Source organism: Phasianus colchicus, chromosome 25, assembly GCF_987193195.1.
Source record: "Phasianus colchicus chromosome 25, bPhaCol1.hap1.1, whole genome shotgun sequence".
NCBI classification, from domain to species: Eukaryota; Metazoa; Chordata; class Aves; order Galliformes; family Phasianidae; genus Phasianus; species Phasianus colchicus.
In genome coordinates this window covers 5,291,887-5,306,974 of record NC_143460.1, presented here as the reverse complement: position 1 = coordinate 5,306,974, position 15,088 = coordinate 5,291,887, and the positions used below count along the sequence as shown (strand labels likewise).

The 15,088-nt window shown below is 48.5% G+C and overlaps 1 protein-coding gene and 1 long non-coding RNA gene across 5 annotated transcripts; one reads left to right on the top strand and one right to left on the bottom strand.

Moving 5' to 3' along the window:
* Nucleotides 1-2,401: 2,401 nt before the first annotated feature.
* On the bottom strand, nucleotides 2,402-11,284 carry LOC149915059 (uncharacterized). Of its 2 annotated transcripts, XR_016459859.1 has the most exons (6): nucleotides 10,972-11,284; nucleotides 10,236-10,397; nucleotides 5,984-6,132; nucleotides 3,998-5,766; nucleotides 3,005-3,207; nucleotides 2,402-2,497 (listed from the first exon to the last, which is right to left on the bottom strand). It is a non-coding gene; the product is annotated as an uncharacterized LOC149915059 (long non-coding RNA). The 2 variants fall into 2 exon arrangements; XR_016459858.1 differs by lacking the exon at nucleotides 3,998-5,766.
* A 119-nt stretch (nucleotides 11,285-11,403) lies between these two features.
* On the top strand, nucleotides 11,404-14,924 carry TMEM9 (transmembrane protein 9). Of its 3 annotated transcripts, none has more exons than XM_090124717.1 (7): nucleotides 11,404-11,457; nucleotides 11,908-12,009; nucleotides 12,349-12,440; nucleotides 12,789-12,897; nucleotides 13,343-13,474; nucleotides 13,633-13,824; nucleotides 14,520-14,924. In XM_090124717.1, the coding sequence occupies exons 1-6, from the start codon at nucleotides 11,404-11,406 to the stop codon at nucleotides 13,780-13,782; spliced, it is 639 nt and encodes a 212-aa protein (XP_089980843.1). In that variant the 3' UTR covers nucleotides 13,783-13,824; nucleotides 14,520-14,924. The 3 variants fall into 3 exon arrangements, with proteins under 3 accessions (XP_089980843.1, XP_031464380.1, XP_031464381.1); XM_031608520.2 differs by having other exon boundaries at nucleotides 14,197-14,924; XM_031608521.2 differs by lacking the exon at nucleotides 11,404-11,457 and adding an exon at nucleotides 11,477-11,523 and having other exon boundaries at nucleotides 14,197-14,924.
* The last annotated feature ends 164 nt before the right edge of the window (nucleotides 14,925-15,088 follow it).

Here is a 15,088-nt window from a genome sequence, read left to right as displayed (position 1 = left end):
GTGTAGATAAATGGGTCAGAGTTTGGGTCAGCAAATTAATTGTAAAGAAAGCATGGGCAGAGGTACACCAGGATAAAATGGCAGGAGGACAGTTGAAGGTTTGCATTTTGTGTATTTTGCAAGAAATCAGATAACTCACATGGAGTTATTTTTGCTTAACTCTTTTACTTTGAAAAAATTAGTTCTCTGAGGTTAGATTCTCAGTTCCCTGGCATCACAGCAGCCACCTGAACTAAGGATCTCCTAACCTTCCCTCAATAGCTAAGAACCTTCCTGTTGGTGTGAGCTCATGATGGCACAATCTGCTGAGAAAAGAGTACCAGATTTAAGATGTTGAAGTGGCAAGTGACATCCCAAGTAATCACACTGATACACCTTTAATGCATACTTAAACAGCAAAATGCAGGAGGTCCTGCTGCAGAAAAACAAGAACTTCTGCTTCAAAAAGAAGATAAACACAGGAGATGCTAAAATCAGTCTGATAAACTTGAGAATGTCTCACTCAATAGACCTCAAACTTAACGGGCAGCCTTATGTAACATGCTTTACTTAGCAATCCTGACACATCCCTTTCCCATAACCCGCTTCAGTGATTTGTAAGCCTGAGCATTCCCTTCCCTTTGACAGCCCTCATAAAGATTATTTCCTATCGCACATGTGAGAGAAGACTCCACTGGAAATCCACCAAATGCTGTGTCAGAGCTGACTTGGGATGTCAGTTTCCAACAGTATTTCATCCTAGATTAGTAAGTGGTAATTGGCTGTCTCAAAATTGCATTTGTCAGGAATGAGAATTCTTTGCCAAAATAAGCTATTCAGGTTTATTTACGACGTAGGCAGACTTTATTGCTCACCCACAGAGTATTACCCTAAAGCACAGCCAGCTCTGGCCCTCTGCACTCCTATGTTTGCAACTCAGTCATTAAATTGCCTGTTCGGAGTTGAACTGAAAGTAATAAAAACAAGGGTAAAACACAAATGTACAACCTGTGCATGAAGCCTGGGAACCAGGAACCCTTGTTGTGAAACAGAATACTATCCATCCTGTGCTCTTCTCAAGCTTTATGCTCAAGAAGAGTGGAGTCAAGGAAGCAGACCTGGTCACAAAAGATAGTTACACAACTATTGCACGTCCCTTTTCCCACCCCTGTGCTACCTGCACACACTGGATCAATTATTGCATCTTAAGAAGCAGCAGGAAAATGTGAGCACGTGCCGAGCACTCACCACATACAAGAAACTGGCCAAAACCTAACCTGCAGAGATCACCAAACTGGGTTTCTATTTCACCTCTTCCAGACTCCTTCAAATGCAATTACTGTCTGCTTGTGGCTAAGGAGCCCAGCAGAGCTCACCTGGCCCAGCACCACCACCAGACAGACATGTGTCCTTCCAAGCTCTGCTCTCTGGGTAACCTGAGCTCCCATGTGCAGGCACAAAACAGGACAGATGACACTAAGCAAGACAGTAAGCACCCAGCCTACAAATGTTTTCTTGGGTCCAGGCCCAAAGCAGTTCTGATATCACCCCATAACACTGCCTTGGCTCACAACTGGGAGTTCTTATTGGCCTTGTGAGGGACCATGCTGCATCATGAATCACAAAAGCTGAGCTTTTAACCCCCAAGCACCATGTGGCAACCAGTTTCCTCATACACTCTCCCATATGACAGTGACCTGATGTGTGACAGACTGCCACAGGCAAAGCCTCTGAATATGTTACTGTACCTTGCAGCCCAATTTACAACTTGGTCCTCTGACAGCCTCCATGAGCTACTTTTTATGTGTTGCCTCTGGTGTCACATGCTCTCTGTATTTTCTGCCTCAAAGCACAACTGTGCCTGCAGTCAAATAGACAGGCAGACTCCTGCCTGACTGAAGGGTGGAGGGACATAGTGAGCAGGTCACTATTCATGGCAGACGGATGGATAGATGCATCGCTGACATGGGCTGCATAATGTCAGGGGTGCTGATATACCAAGGCAAGGCTAGGAGAAGGGAGGAAAGGAGGAGTGGGTGTCAGAGACAGATCCTGTGTCAGAACTGGTGACTGATGAGGAGGGCTGTCTTCTGGGATGGCTGGACAGACAATACCAGTGCCAGAAGCTGAGCAGGAGGAAACAAGACCCAGATGAAGGCCCTGAGTAACCCTGCATTTAGAGGGAGCTGGTCCACTGCCCTGGGGCAAGCTGAATGGCAAGCAAATCGTGTGCAGTTTGGGCTTTACCAAGCCAATGTGTCCTTGTCAATCTCTTTGACTGACAGAATTCAGAGTCACACATGATTCAGAGCTGTCTATGTTCATGACAGCAAACGGGCCATCCTCACAGCCATTCATGTGCTTTCTATTTCATTCAGCTCATTTTTCAGGCAAGTCCTATTTTGGGTTCACCATTTACTCACCTCTTTTTACCCAGTAGTGGTGTCTGCTCTGGAGGGTTTTTAAACAGAACAAAGGTGTTATTCCTCCCAGGGTGACCATACAGGGGCAGAGCTGCCTATGGTGGAGGAGAGAAGAGGGAAAAGCTCGCATGCTTATAATCTGAGAGGATTGGCCTTTATTCCTCAGTGTCATTAGAATTTTGGACTCTCCCTTGGTCCCCAGGGCCAGCTGGGTCACACTGACAACTTCTCATTCACAGGGAAAAAGAATGAATAGCAAGATGTTCCTCCTGACCATTTTTATCACTCCTTTCAAGGCAATATTCAGGAAATGGGGTCCCACCTCAATGCAGCAGCAGAATGGGAGGCTGGGAAGGTTGCTGATGCAGGATGGACAACGTAGCACAGAGAACAAGACGCCTATCAGCCCAGGAGGGCACAAAAAGGATTTCAAAAAGTACAGAGCAATCAAATCAGTAATGGCTGCTGCTCACCTTCAGGACTCTGAAGACAATATTTGAGCTTTGTTTATATTGAGACTACATACTCAGTTTTAAAATAGCTTTTTTCTTGTCCTGCACATCTACCCTACGATTTCAGCTTTTTCTTCCCGAAGTGCTTACCTAGCTATTTATCATTGTCTTCCTCTGGGGTCATCTCACCATGCAGGCACATTTGTTTTTCCAGTCTTCTTCACTCACCCTGAAATACAGTTTGTATCTCCTTTGTAGTTTATGAACTTACATCTCATTGATAAGAACATTGAGATCTGCTGCCCATCTTCTCTGGAAGGGTTTTGGCCTCCTTCCTGACTCTCTAGGTATGCCTACAAAAATAGAACATACACATTGCTGCCTTATGACTATATCCTTGAGAAATAAACTTCCTTAAGCAACAAACCACTGGCGTCTGAGGCAGAGGCCAAGATACACTGGCTTTGCTACATGCCACAAAGGTCAAAAGACCCAAATTGCTGGATCAGACAGGAGGGCAGAATGACAGAAGCAAAGGACACATAAATTTAATGACTGTCAGCTTAACTATGTCAGCTGATTTCTGAGCCCAACCAGAGGGTAAAAGGAGAGGGATGATCCCAGTTTGCCTTTATAAGTCTCGAAGTATTGAGGGCTCTTTCAGACATCATTATTTCTAGCAATTTCTTAAATGATTCACAGGCCCCAGGGATCCAGCCATGCTGACCTGGTCAGAAGGTGGCAGGAAAGCTGTGAGTTTCCAAAGCAGCCAAGTCCTGCAGTGCTCTCTGCTATATCAGCTCCCTAGACCTGAACCCCTGAGCTAACCTGTGACCACTGCCTGCTTTAAGTGGCATCTCCAAGAAGTGTTTGGCCCTATAATCTCTATAACCACTCCACATTCTGCTGGCCATACTTCTGATTTGGCCCAGGATGCAGTTAACTTCATGATGAGCACACCACAGATGGTTTATATTCAACGTGGTATCCACTATGACTTGCGTGTCCCTTCCTACAGGACCCCAGATCCTTTTCCTGTTTGTTCACTGTAAGCAGCATGTTGTCTCTACAAACATTCAGCTACATGATTCAAATCAGATCTGAGGAATGGCGAGGTGAGGGCTGGACAGAAGAGCTACTCACTGAGAGGACTCTGATTTAGCTCCTTCTTCTTGTGAACATGAGGATTTTGCCTTGCAGAACAGGTCAGTATTCAAGTCTGGGAAGACAAATGGCCAGGAGACACTGAACTTGGAAACTGTTGGCTGCAGTAAATGCCAGGTGGGAGTGACTTGCTATGCACTTGTTAGAGCAATTTGTTATTCCTATTCCAGTGCATTCTCCTTCAGTAGCCAAACCATACTGAACCCTATGCACTGACATAACCTAACCAGCAGCAGAACAATTCAAAAAGCTTTCAGTAACACAAAGTACTCATTGAATTAACAAGGCAGCAGTATACAGAAACTGAGTGTCACTAACACTGCCATCAAAGCCCTTCAGACAGGAGGCACCAATTCTTCCCTACTAGAAATACCTCTACATCTCTTCAGTAGAAATCACAGATAATTGACATTTCTGTGTAGATGAAGCAGTACATCCCCGTCTTCTTCTCTGCCAATAAATAGTGATGATTCAGCCACCATTCAACATGCACATGTATGCAAGTGTTTGTGTACATGAGTGTATAAGAGCATTTTATTAAGGTCTGCCGAGTGCTTAAGAAGTGCAGCAGTTCTCTTAAGACTCATGACTCTGCTAATTTGTCATCAAAAATGCAGAAAGCTGTGACCCAAAGGGTATCCACTCCATCTCCTTTGGCATCCAGCTGACAATTGGGCTGACAGCAGAGCTAATGCTCCAGCATGCTGTGTCCAGTGGATCTCCTGCTGCAGATTGTAAATTACAGACAGCCATTTTCAACACCTCTTTATATAGGTATGCATAAAAGCTTGCAGTTCTTGTGGCTCTGTAAATGTCAGTGTGTCTGTCTGTCCAAACAGGTGTCAAGAATCAGGAAATAATCACCCTGGTGAGAAGAATTTTAGAAGCTGAGAGGATAGGTTGCAGGGCACCTGCATGTTCAAACTGTTTATTTGGCAATATGGAGGAAGAACTGGCCCTTGGGTGTTGTGATCCCATCACAGCATTTCAGGATATGCCATAAAAACACATCTGTTCCTTTGCCTCACAGTCCATGTACTGAATAGCTCCCTTGAACCATCAATTACAACACACAATCAGCTCTCCTAAGCAAGAGTGTCACAGCACAGCCCTGGCAAATTGCCTCTCCTCCCACTTCTCCCTCATTAAAGTCCTCCTCTCTTGCTAGATCTTTAATTAGCTTGTCATCAGCAGTTTGGCTTGGATTGAATGCTCTGCATTCTCCGAAATGAAACCATATAAGACAGATGGAACACCAAAAGCAGCAAGAGAGTAGGGTAAGAAGACACTTAAAGCAATCAGTATCTGCTTGTAACTTCAGGGGCAGTAATAAGATTCCTGCTGGCTTGGCCAAACTGGGGATGTTAAAAATGTACATAATCTGAGACTAACTTCATTTTAGCAAATCTACTGGAGGTCCAGCAGAAGGGAGAGGCAAATCCAGCAAAACTGGCAGCCCTGAGTAATACAACTATTTATTGTACCAAAAGAGAAGAGCTCAGTCGTGGTCAACCTACCCATTCAGACTGGGGCAGCTGCATGAGAAAGCTCCATTCACAACTTGCCCGATTTCCTTGCTTTTGCTAATTCAGAAGGCAAAACTTGGCCTCAGATCACCCCTTCCCTGAATCCTGCAGCCAGGCTGTGTTCTCATCTGCCACCCACTGAGATCAGCAGATGCTCGACGGCGCCGCTGCAAAACATTGAGTCAATACGTGGGAGGAGAGGGCAGCCCATCAATTATACACCTGTTGTCAATCAGAAGCCAAGGTTTATGTCAGCCTGCCGCAGATATTCTCCCTTTCCACCTCGGTGACCTTTTCAATCACACTTCAGGAGGGAGTCTGCTCCCATTAAGTGCTACTTGATCCTCTGCTAATGCAGCAGTTATGAAAGGACCACAGCACTTGTCAATAGGATAAACACCTTTGCAGTGGGAGGAGGCTGCAGAGAAAAGCCACATACCTGCTCTCTCCTCTGCTTCCTCAGGGCTCTTCCCCTTCCATTTACCCAACACCATGGCCACAGCATTGCATTTAGACAGGGAAAGCTGAGGCTGGCTGGAGCACTGACCACTGTCTGCATCTGTTGTCTCTGAGCCCAGCTGCTGGCTCCTAGGATTGCACACAAAAAAGAGAAGTAATGAGAGAGCATCAGACTAAATGTTTCAATCCAAGGCAGCAATTCAGGATAAATACTAGGTGTACGCTGTCCCTTTCAAGGCTAAACCACATGATGCCATTTAACATTGGTAATGATAGTTCCTACAGCAACCATATGCTGTCCATGCACATTTGAAAGCTCAATTGAACTTCCAGCTTTATCACACTCAGTGACAACAGAAGTACTGGAAGAGTGATGGAAACACCCTCCACAGGTTTTAAATCACTTGGGAGATGTGGCTGAGTTGGCTTTCCCTCAGCTTGTCCTGTGTGTGCAGGAAAGGCAAATGATACTGCTCTGGGAGATCAGACTGCTAACAAAACATGAAGGGAGAGATGTTATCTTAGCCCTCAGGAGAAACTTCCTGGCGTTGACTGCTATCTAGGTGGTGATAACTGGGTATAATTTATTCAGACAGAAATCCCTCCTTCCATTCTAACAATGTTTTGTTTGCTCTGTACTGAATGACAGGCCCAATGTCCTGGAAATGACAACCCCCAACACATGTGCAGAGTTCCTCATGGTGTGCAATGACAACAAGGCTTCAGCTCCAATAAATACCCTCCCTTATTGGTGAGAGTCCATCATACTTCACATGTCTCACTTTTCCCAGCTGCCATCATTTGGAATCTATAAATAGGGCCAACTGGGAAAGAAATGGGATCAGCATTGCCACCAAGCAGAAACCTGCTAGGCTGAGGCAGACCTTTGGAGGGAGCAAGTTCTAGGAAGACACATCAGTAGGAAGTCAAGGGTCTGGGCCTGCAAGGCTGGGGAAGCCTGGAGATCACTGATCAGCCCAGAGCCCTCTCCATAGCAGACTGACATTTCTCCATCTCTCCTATCTCATCTGAACTCCAGCACTTCCAGCAGATCCACACAGATCCCACACCATACACTTTGCCCTCCCCACACCCCTCACCAACTTCACAGCTCTCCTTTGGATGCCTTCTAATAGCTTTACATCCTTGAATTGTGACACCCAAGCATCCATGTTTTGCAGGTCCCAGCTGTGCAGCTCACTCATGTGTCCATAGGTGTTCAATCACTGCTTCAAACTGTGATTTAGCATTGCCATGACACCAGGTCCTCCTTTCCAAGGGAAGAGGCACTCCATGGCTCCCTGACAGCTATGGAACAACCTGCTCTCCAATCTGTTAGCAACATTATCCCCTCCTGTCCTGCTGAGACTGGCAAAGGAATTGTCCTGTTCAGTGGGACATGGAAAGGTGAAACACAATATAAGAAATAATATCTATGGCAGCAAACAAGGCAAACCCAAATGGCACAGAGGAAGCAGCACTCCTGAGAAAGAGGAATGCTGGGGGAGAAGCAGCGTAGAGCCCTCTTGACAAAGATCCAGGGCCATTTAAAAAATAATTTCTTGGGCCCTTTTTAAAAGTCTATTTTTAATACAACCTACACACACGAGGAGAGCAATGCCTGCCACGGTGGTGTCTTATTACCTCCAAAATTAGCAACAAAAATATTAATCTGGACAGGATGGACTATTTTCTAACAAAAGTGTCACTGGGCTCACGGGGAGCAAGTCTACCCTCAAAGAGTCACGTCCAAGGAAATCCCACACCATAGGCAATCCCTCACGGACAGGAGTCCCCAAAAGAGCAGCTGGAGCTCCAGCAGTTTGGGTTGACTTCAGCACAGCTGGGCTGACTGGCAGTGACATAATGTAACTGTAATATGTCCCTACAATTGATCATACATTGAGGTAGCCCTCTTCAGCTGGTAACAAACTGCTGTCTCTGTAGTTTTTGTCAGGTCTACATCCAGCTTCACGGGAGTCAACACCTTCTCCCAATTTAGTATCATCTGCAAACTTATTTAGCATTAATTCAACTTCTGCATATACAACATCTATAACAATACTGGACTGGCCCCTGAATGGAGCCCTGCAGAGTCCCACTAGTGCCTGCTAGCTTGACAGAACCCCATTTACTACAATCCTTTGAGCCCAACTTGTCAGCCAGTTGTTCAGTATGTCTTTGTCCAGCTGCATGCTGGACATTTCGCCTGAAAGGATATCATGAGAAACTGTATCGAAACCTTTGCTGACACCAAAGAGATTACCTGTACTGGCTTCCCTTAGACAAGGGGTCAGATAACCTTGTTGTAAAAGGAAACTGAGTTAGTTAAACAAGACAGGCAACACAGAAAAGATTGCCAACTGCAGTACTTCACTTCTATCCCCTGCCAAGTCACAAGTGATCTTACAAGGAAGCCTGCACAGTGCAGTGATGGGTGGAGGGCACCCAGACAGCAAAGGATCAAAGGATGCTACAATTGCTCCATTATCTATCACACAGCCTGATTTTGTTCATTTCCCACTATTCTGTGTGATGGGAAAAAGGGAGGATAGCAACAAGGTTGTCACTGACTGCTCACAGGTACCTTTACACACAAATGTTTTCCCACCTATGGGCAGAGGCAGCCTATGAAACTGTTAAAAGCAACCAAGGAGGAAAAGCATGAGTCCAAATTCAGGACACAAGCCATACCAGAGTTGCTCCTCCCTTGCTGTGCAAAAGAAACTCTGCTGCTGATGCTACAGGTCTCCTCACTGTCACACTTCAAGGTGCAAGCAAGCACTTGCTCTGCAGCTGTGAACCACAAGACCAATACTAAATTTCATGCTCCACATTTATCCTTTCACAGCTGTTACAGGAATGGCTGCTCACTGCCCTGTGCCCATCCCATGGGAGGCCATGCCTGACAGAGGGACCTTCACAGTACCAGCCTGTCTGTGCATGACTGAAGGATGTGTACTGACACCGTATCTCCTGGGCTATCAGAGTCCTGCATGCTGGGAAAGCCACATCTTCTGACAACCCCTACGCACAGACCAGCTGCTCCTGCCTGTGATTGACAATATTTGTTCATTAGCAGATGCTCATCAGAAGTTCAAGAGGTTTCTACATATGGTTTTAAGGTCATCAGGACTTTCACACTGAGCTCTCAGAACACATTCACAAGAAGTTCTTATGACCCTCACAAGGACTTCTTCAGTCATCCTCACAGAAACCCTGGAGCACAACTGTGTACTATTTGATTGAGAGAACTGAGGCACATCACCAAAATCCACTTCCTTTGAGTTGCAAGGGAGTTGAAAGCAAAAAGAAAAACAAATTGCTACTCCTCAGTCTAACAAACCATCCAGAGATAGAAAGAGAGCTCAATGAAGCTGGCTCAGTGCCTGAACAGACTTGCATCCTCTTTTATCAGTGTACAATTATGACAGCATTTTGAGAGCAAATTTCATTTTGTGCTTAACACAAAGATGCAATCATTTGACTGAAGACAAAGTGTCTTCTCTCTGAATTACAGGATGCTTTTTGTTACAGTAGGTCACACCTCCAGGATATTCACAAGCCAATCTGTGTGTTTATAATCTAATTTAAATTGCCCTTTAGATATCAAGAACCTGATGTGATCCCATCTTTATCTCGGAAAAAGGTTTACACCTCTCTCACCTGTCTTCTGCCTCTGGTTTTGTGGGCAGCAATTCAGAATTCACAGCCCTACAAGATGATTGCTCATCCTACATTCTTCTCCCAGTTACAGTGAAGCCTCTTGCCAGAGCGCTGTAGAAGTCACAGATCTCTGAAGGCTGGTTTCAGTGGCTAACATCAACCCAAACTACACAGAATTCCAAGCAAGATCTCTAAGGGTCCAGGACACGCCATTGTCCTGCATTCAGTATACTGAAAAATTCAGGAAACATGACTACACCTGGTAGACCTGTATAGTTCTTACTCATAGGTACAGGACAAGGCTGGAACTCAGAAAATAACTGAGCCCACTGTCTGAGGTATGTGGGACAGACACTAAGGCTGCAAGGAAAAAGCCAGCAAGGAAAGGAACAGAAAGTGATCTCCTGGATGTGCTTCGTGGTCCCTCCCATCACTACAAATAAAGCATCTCCCCTGCACTACAGAATACAAGTTCACACACACGAAGGTAACCAGCCTTCAAAAAGAGGGACTGGAAGCTTCCAAACTTGTTGTGTATTTGGCAGACTTGTCTTTGAGGTACTCACCTGAAAAACTGACCCCTGCACACAGCGTCTCAGTGCCTGGGTCATTTCTTTACTCACTCCAGGAGGATTGCTCAGCATCTTGTCACTAGGTGAAGCTGTGTCCTTCAAGCACATATCCAGCTTATTCCAATCCCACAAGAAGCACTGATATATATAGTTATGCTGCAGAAAAAAACAAAGAAGGATAGATTACTGTGACAACAGAGATGTCAGAGCAGATAAAAATACCTCCTTACCAGCTGTGCTGGGCAAGTTGCTAACATAAAAGCCCTGTGGTCATCTGGCCTTTAAACCTGTAAAAACTCAACAATTTCACAACATTGGAAGCATCCCACAGCCAGGGCTGAGGTCGTGCTCAGAAGCGAGAGCAGCCATTTAGCACCACAGCAGCGCTTCCGCCGGGCAGCACTGGAGTAGGAGGAAGGAATTAGAAGTCTCCTGTGCACCTAATAGCCAGGATTATCCACATGGAACATTTCCTTGGGTCAGCCCAGCTGCAGCAGGCTGTGACCCCGTAATGGACTCCAACTGATGTGTGGGGAATACAGCATGTGGGGGAGCACCTCACACACGGCAGCTGGGTGAGAAAACAGCCTTACATCAGGAATTCCCACACCTGGGTGCAACACAGAACTGAGCCTCCACAACCTGCATGTTCTACAAACCTCCCCCCGGCTGCCTCACCTCGCACCTCATCCCCTCATTTATGCACACTTCCAGTTGAACGTTATCTCACCGTGGGCTCCAGATTTCCATTCTCAAACAGCAAACCCCAAGGCCCACACAGCTCAGAGGGCCGCATCCTCGGCATCGCCAGGCCCACAGAACGTCCCCTCTGAACACCAGGACGCGGCTCTGGGAAGCACAGCACTGAGGCTGCTAACACAGCACGCTGCTGACCCGCACCCTCCGAGCTAGAGGATGCTAACCGTGACTCATCAAGGTAAAACAGCCCGAGCCAAGCTGCTATGCCCCGCTGTAACGGAGCTTTTCCCACTCCGACTCAACACAGTACACAGACCGCCCCGCCGCGCGCCGCGCGCCGCGCACCGCGCCGCACCTCCCTCACACTGAGGGGCAGCAGCGAGGCGCGGCCTTTCTCATCAAAGCGCGGCGGGCCGCCCTGCTTTCCGATTGGCCGGACGCTCTGCCTGTCACGCTGCAACCAATGGGCGCTCAGGGCCGGGGCGGGGCTCGCAGGGGCGCCGGCGTCGCGCGGCAGGTGGGGCCGGGAGCGGCGGGCGGGCGGGGGGGGCGGTGGTCGGATCGGGGAGCGGCCGCGGCCTGGGTGAGCGGAGCGGGGCTGGGTGTGAGGAGCGGGGCGGTGGGGGGGGGGGTTGGAGGTCGGGAGAGCTGTGGGGTCGATGCGTGTGCGAACGGAGCTCGCGGTGCGTTGGATTGGTGCACCGCTGCTCTGCGGTGATTTGAGCCGCGCTCCGTGGACGCGGTGCGGTGCTGGCGGCGTGCGAGCGGCGGTGCGCGGATTCAGGGCTCGGTGAACGATGAGTGAATGGCAGAAGCGCTGTGGACAGGGATATTTTGGGGTGTGCGAGCTGCGCTTCCACGATTTCACGTTGGGATGCATCTGGAGACGGGGAGAAACTTGAATTTCCTGGGGGAAATGAGCTTAAGTGGGAGATTCTCTGTCCTGTACGGGAATTTGTTTCCTCAGGGCTCCGCAATGTTTGCCCGCTGCTCACGGAGGTGTGCGGGATCCGCGCTGCTGATCGCGCTGCTGAGCTGCGGCCTTTCTCCTCCGGCACGGGCTGGCAAGGTGAGTGAGCAGCGTCAGGCAGCGAGCGTGGCACAGCGGGCACCAAAATGGCACAGAAGCAACTGTTCTCCCACGGGAGATTTGCAGAGGCAAATTGCAGACCGCAGCAGTATCTGTAATGTGAAGGGCTGCGAATGTGTGTGATGGAGGCCTCTGCCCTGACTTTGGTTGTGGTTTGCGATACATCTGAAGAGGGCCTTGGAGAGGAGAAGCGAGAGACGTGGCATGAAGTCATCTCTCTCTTAGAGAACGTTCTGCTCCCACAGCCCTGTGTGTGAGGGCAGCAGAGCTGCACCCACGTGTTGGCTCACTGATGCTTGTCCCCTCGTGTTCCTGCAGAGCTCAGCGGACATCCGCTGCAAATGCATCTGTCCCCCGTACCGGAACATCAGCGGGCACATTTACAACAAGAACGTGTCACAGAAGGACTGGTGAGTTGCATGTTGAAGACGGAGGGGTTGATCTGTGGAAGTCAGCAACTTGCTGCCTGTGAATGTGTAAAGCAAACTGTTTCTGTAGGCTCAGCCCAGGTGAGCGGGTGTTTTCTTCTCAGCAGATGTAGGTTATGCCCTTTGGTCCCCTTCACCTGGACGTTATCCCTGCAGAAGGTGCTTCAGCAAATCTGTCCCAGGAACTTCAGGCTAGCTAAGCTGTGGTGGGAACCCCAGTCAGCATTATCAGCCCAGTGGGAAAACTGGGGCAAAGTCACCACAGCATCCTTCCACAGAGCACTGGTTTCTCCTCATCCTGTTGCTGATTTTGGTTTCTTTGCATTGCAGCAACTGCCTGCATGTTGTGGAGCCCATGCCAGTGCCTGGGAACGATGTGGAAGCGTATTGCCTGCTGTGTGAGTGCAAGTACGAGGAGCGCAGCACCACCACCATCAAGGTAATTGTGGGTCAGCTCTCTGTGGCTCTGTGCCATCCCAGCACAGCTTGACAGGGTGGGCTCCTGGAGCAGAGCCCAGAAAGGGAAGACAAAGCTAGCACAGCTAGCACACGGTGGTAGTACCAGAGCGCCGTGTTGGAGTCTGGGGCACTCCTGGCACTGAGGAGGCGGCACCATGGGAGACCTGTCTCCTTGCTGAGATTGTGCCAAAGTATCTCATGCTGGGCACCCATCCTGTTGGTTTCCTGCCATGTGCAGCACAAGTTTCATCTGATGCTGCAGAGAAGACCAGTCTTCATTAAGAAATTCAAGAAACTTCCTAGTGAGCATTGAATGAGGGAAGAGATAAGACATCAGAAATATCTGTGAAGGGAGCTTCCTGGCCTCTGTGGTACTTCTTATCTCTACTGACAATCCCTTTCTGCTGCGCTGTGCTTAACTGCAGGTCATTATCATCATTTATTTGTCTGTGGTGGGGGCACTGCTGCTCTACATGGCTTTCCTTGTGCTGGTGGACCCTCTGATCCGAAAACCAGATGCTTACACACAGCCCCTGCACAATGAGGAGGAGAACGAGGTGAGGCTGTGCAGATGGGTGACTGCTGTTGTGGTGGGGACAGGGCAGTGAGGACAGAAGAGAACAGCTGACAGGGGAGCAGTGTGACCTCACGCTCGTTCCCTCTGTGTTTGGGTCGAGCGTGCCTTGCTTTCACCTTGTCCACTGTTTCTTTACAGGACTCTCACTCCTTGGCTGCAGCCCCAACCCCGTCAGGGGCCAGAGCCAACACAGTGCTGGAGAGGGTGGAGGGAGCCCAGCAGCGCTGGAAGCGCCAGGTGCAGGAGCAGAGGAAGACAGTTTTTGACCGCCACAAGATGCTGAGCTAGAGGAGCAGCACTGCAGCACCAAGACCCCGGGTAGCTCAGCAGGTAGAGACGGACAGCAAGCCATCCTTCAGGACAGCCATGGTGTTGGCCTGAAAGCTCTAACCCTCTCCGATTTACCCTTTTGTAGAGAGGGGCAGGCCAGAGTGCTTGTCCCTGGTTTTTGTCCCCTTGCCCTGTACATCAGCCCATAGGCTGAGATCTGCACTGACTGCTGGCCCCTGGCTGCATGTAAACGGCCGTACACAGCTCTGCCACCCAGTGTGTGGGTCAGTGGGGGCTGCAGCTCCAGGGCGCTGTGCCTCCAGCACGATGCCACAGACACTGCTTGCTGGGGCTGACATCTCCATCAGCCCTGTGTGAGAGAGTCTTGGTGTGGAGGTTAGTGGGATAAAAATAATGGGATCATTTTTGTAGGATAAATTATATGGTGCTGCTCCAGGATGAAGAAGCCACTTCCATCTCCAGTTTGCACTGATGTTAATTGGGAGTTCCAAAGCACGAGACACATGCACTGCATGTGGGATCCCTGCTGCTGGTCAGCTGCTGCTTGCACTTACTCTGGTGTAACCTGAGTGGATGTCCATGTTATTCAATGGAGTTTCTCCAGATTTACACCAGCATAACAGAGACTGCAGTTTGTTTCTGTGCAGGAGAGCTGCACAGAACTGATTAGTAGATTAACAAGTAAAAGAACAGGTATGCTGATTTATGTTTCTATCTCTGTTTACCTCCTTCAGCAGCAGATAAAAATACACTGGGGAGAAAGCTTTTGGATTGTAACCCTGCTTGTAACCCTTGACATTCACACAGTGCATGAAAGGCATTGTGTCCAAGAGAAGTGGGGCAGTGACTTTACTGGAGCACACCTTATCTCTGAATTGGAGAGATATGGGTTTGAAGGCTGAGCTATTCAATGGATAAAGGTCTTTCTTTTTTGGAGCTGGAACTAGATGATCTTTAAGGTATCTTTTAACCCAAGTCATTCTATGGTCTGGGAAGCCCTAGCCCTAGGAAGGTCACCTTTGCGTTCCTCAAAATTCCCAAGATCTCTGACTGTGCTTTGGCTGGAACTCTTAGAACATCAGGAAGGTGCTGGAATTTATCATGTAGCATCTTTGTATTAAAGGCAGACAAAGACCTTCTATGTGGCTGACTTTTTTCAGGGTAACGCCATGTCCCTGCAGCACTGAGTGGCAGGTGGTTGCTGCAGGGCCTGGAGCTGAGCGTTCAGCACCTTGCTGGCCTCAAACGTACCCAGAAATCTCCCTGCTGGGTCTGAACGCGAGAGCTGCCCCGGCTGCCCTGC

Coding starts and splice junctions, on each gene's coding strand:
- TMEM9 (XM_090124717.1), top strand. CDS start 11,404: ATGGGCGCTCAGGGCCGGGGCGGGGCTCGCAGGGGCGCCGGCGTCGCG. Junction 11,458..11,907: donor GCGCCGGCGTCGCGCGGCAG/GTGGGGCCGGGA, acceptor TTGTTTCCTCAG/GGCTCCGCAATGTTTGCCCG. Junction 12,010..12,348: donor CTCCGGCACGGGCTGGCAAG/GTGAGTGAGCAG, acceptor GTGTTCCTGCAG/AGCTCAGCGGACATCCGCTG.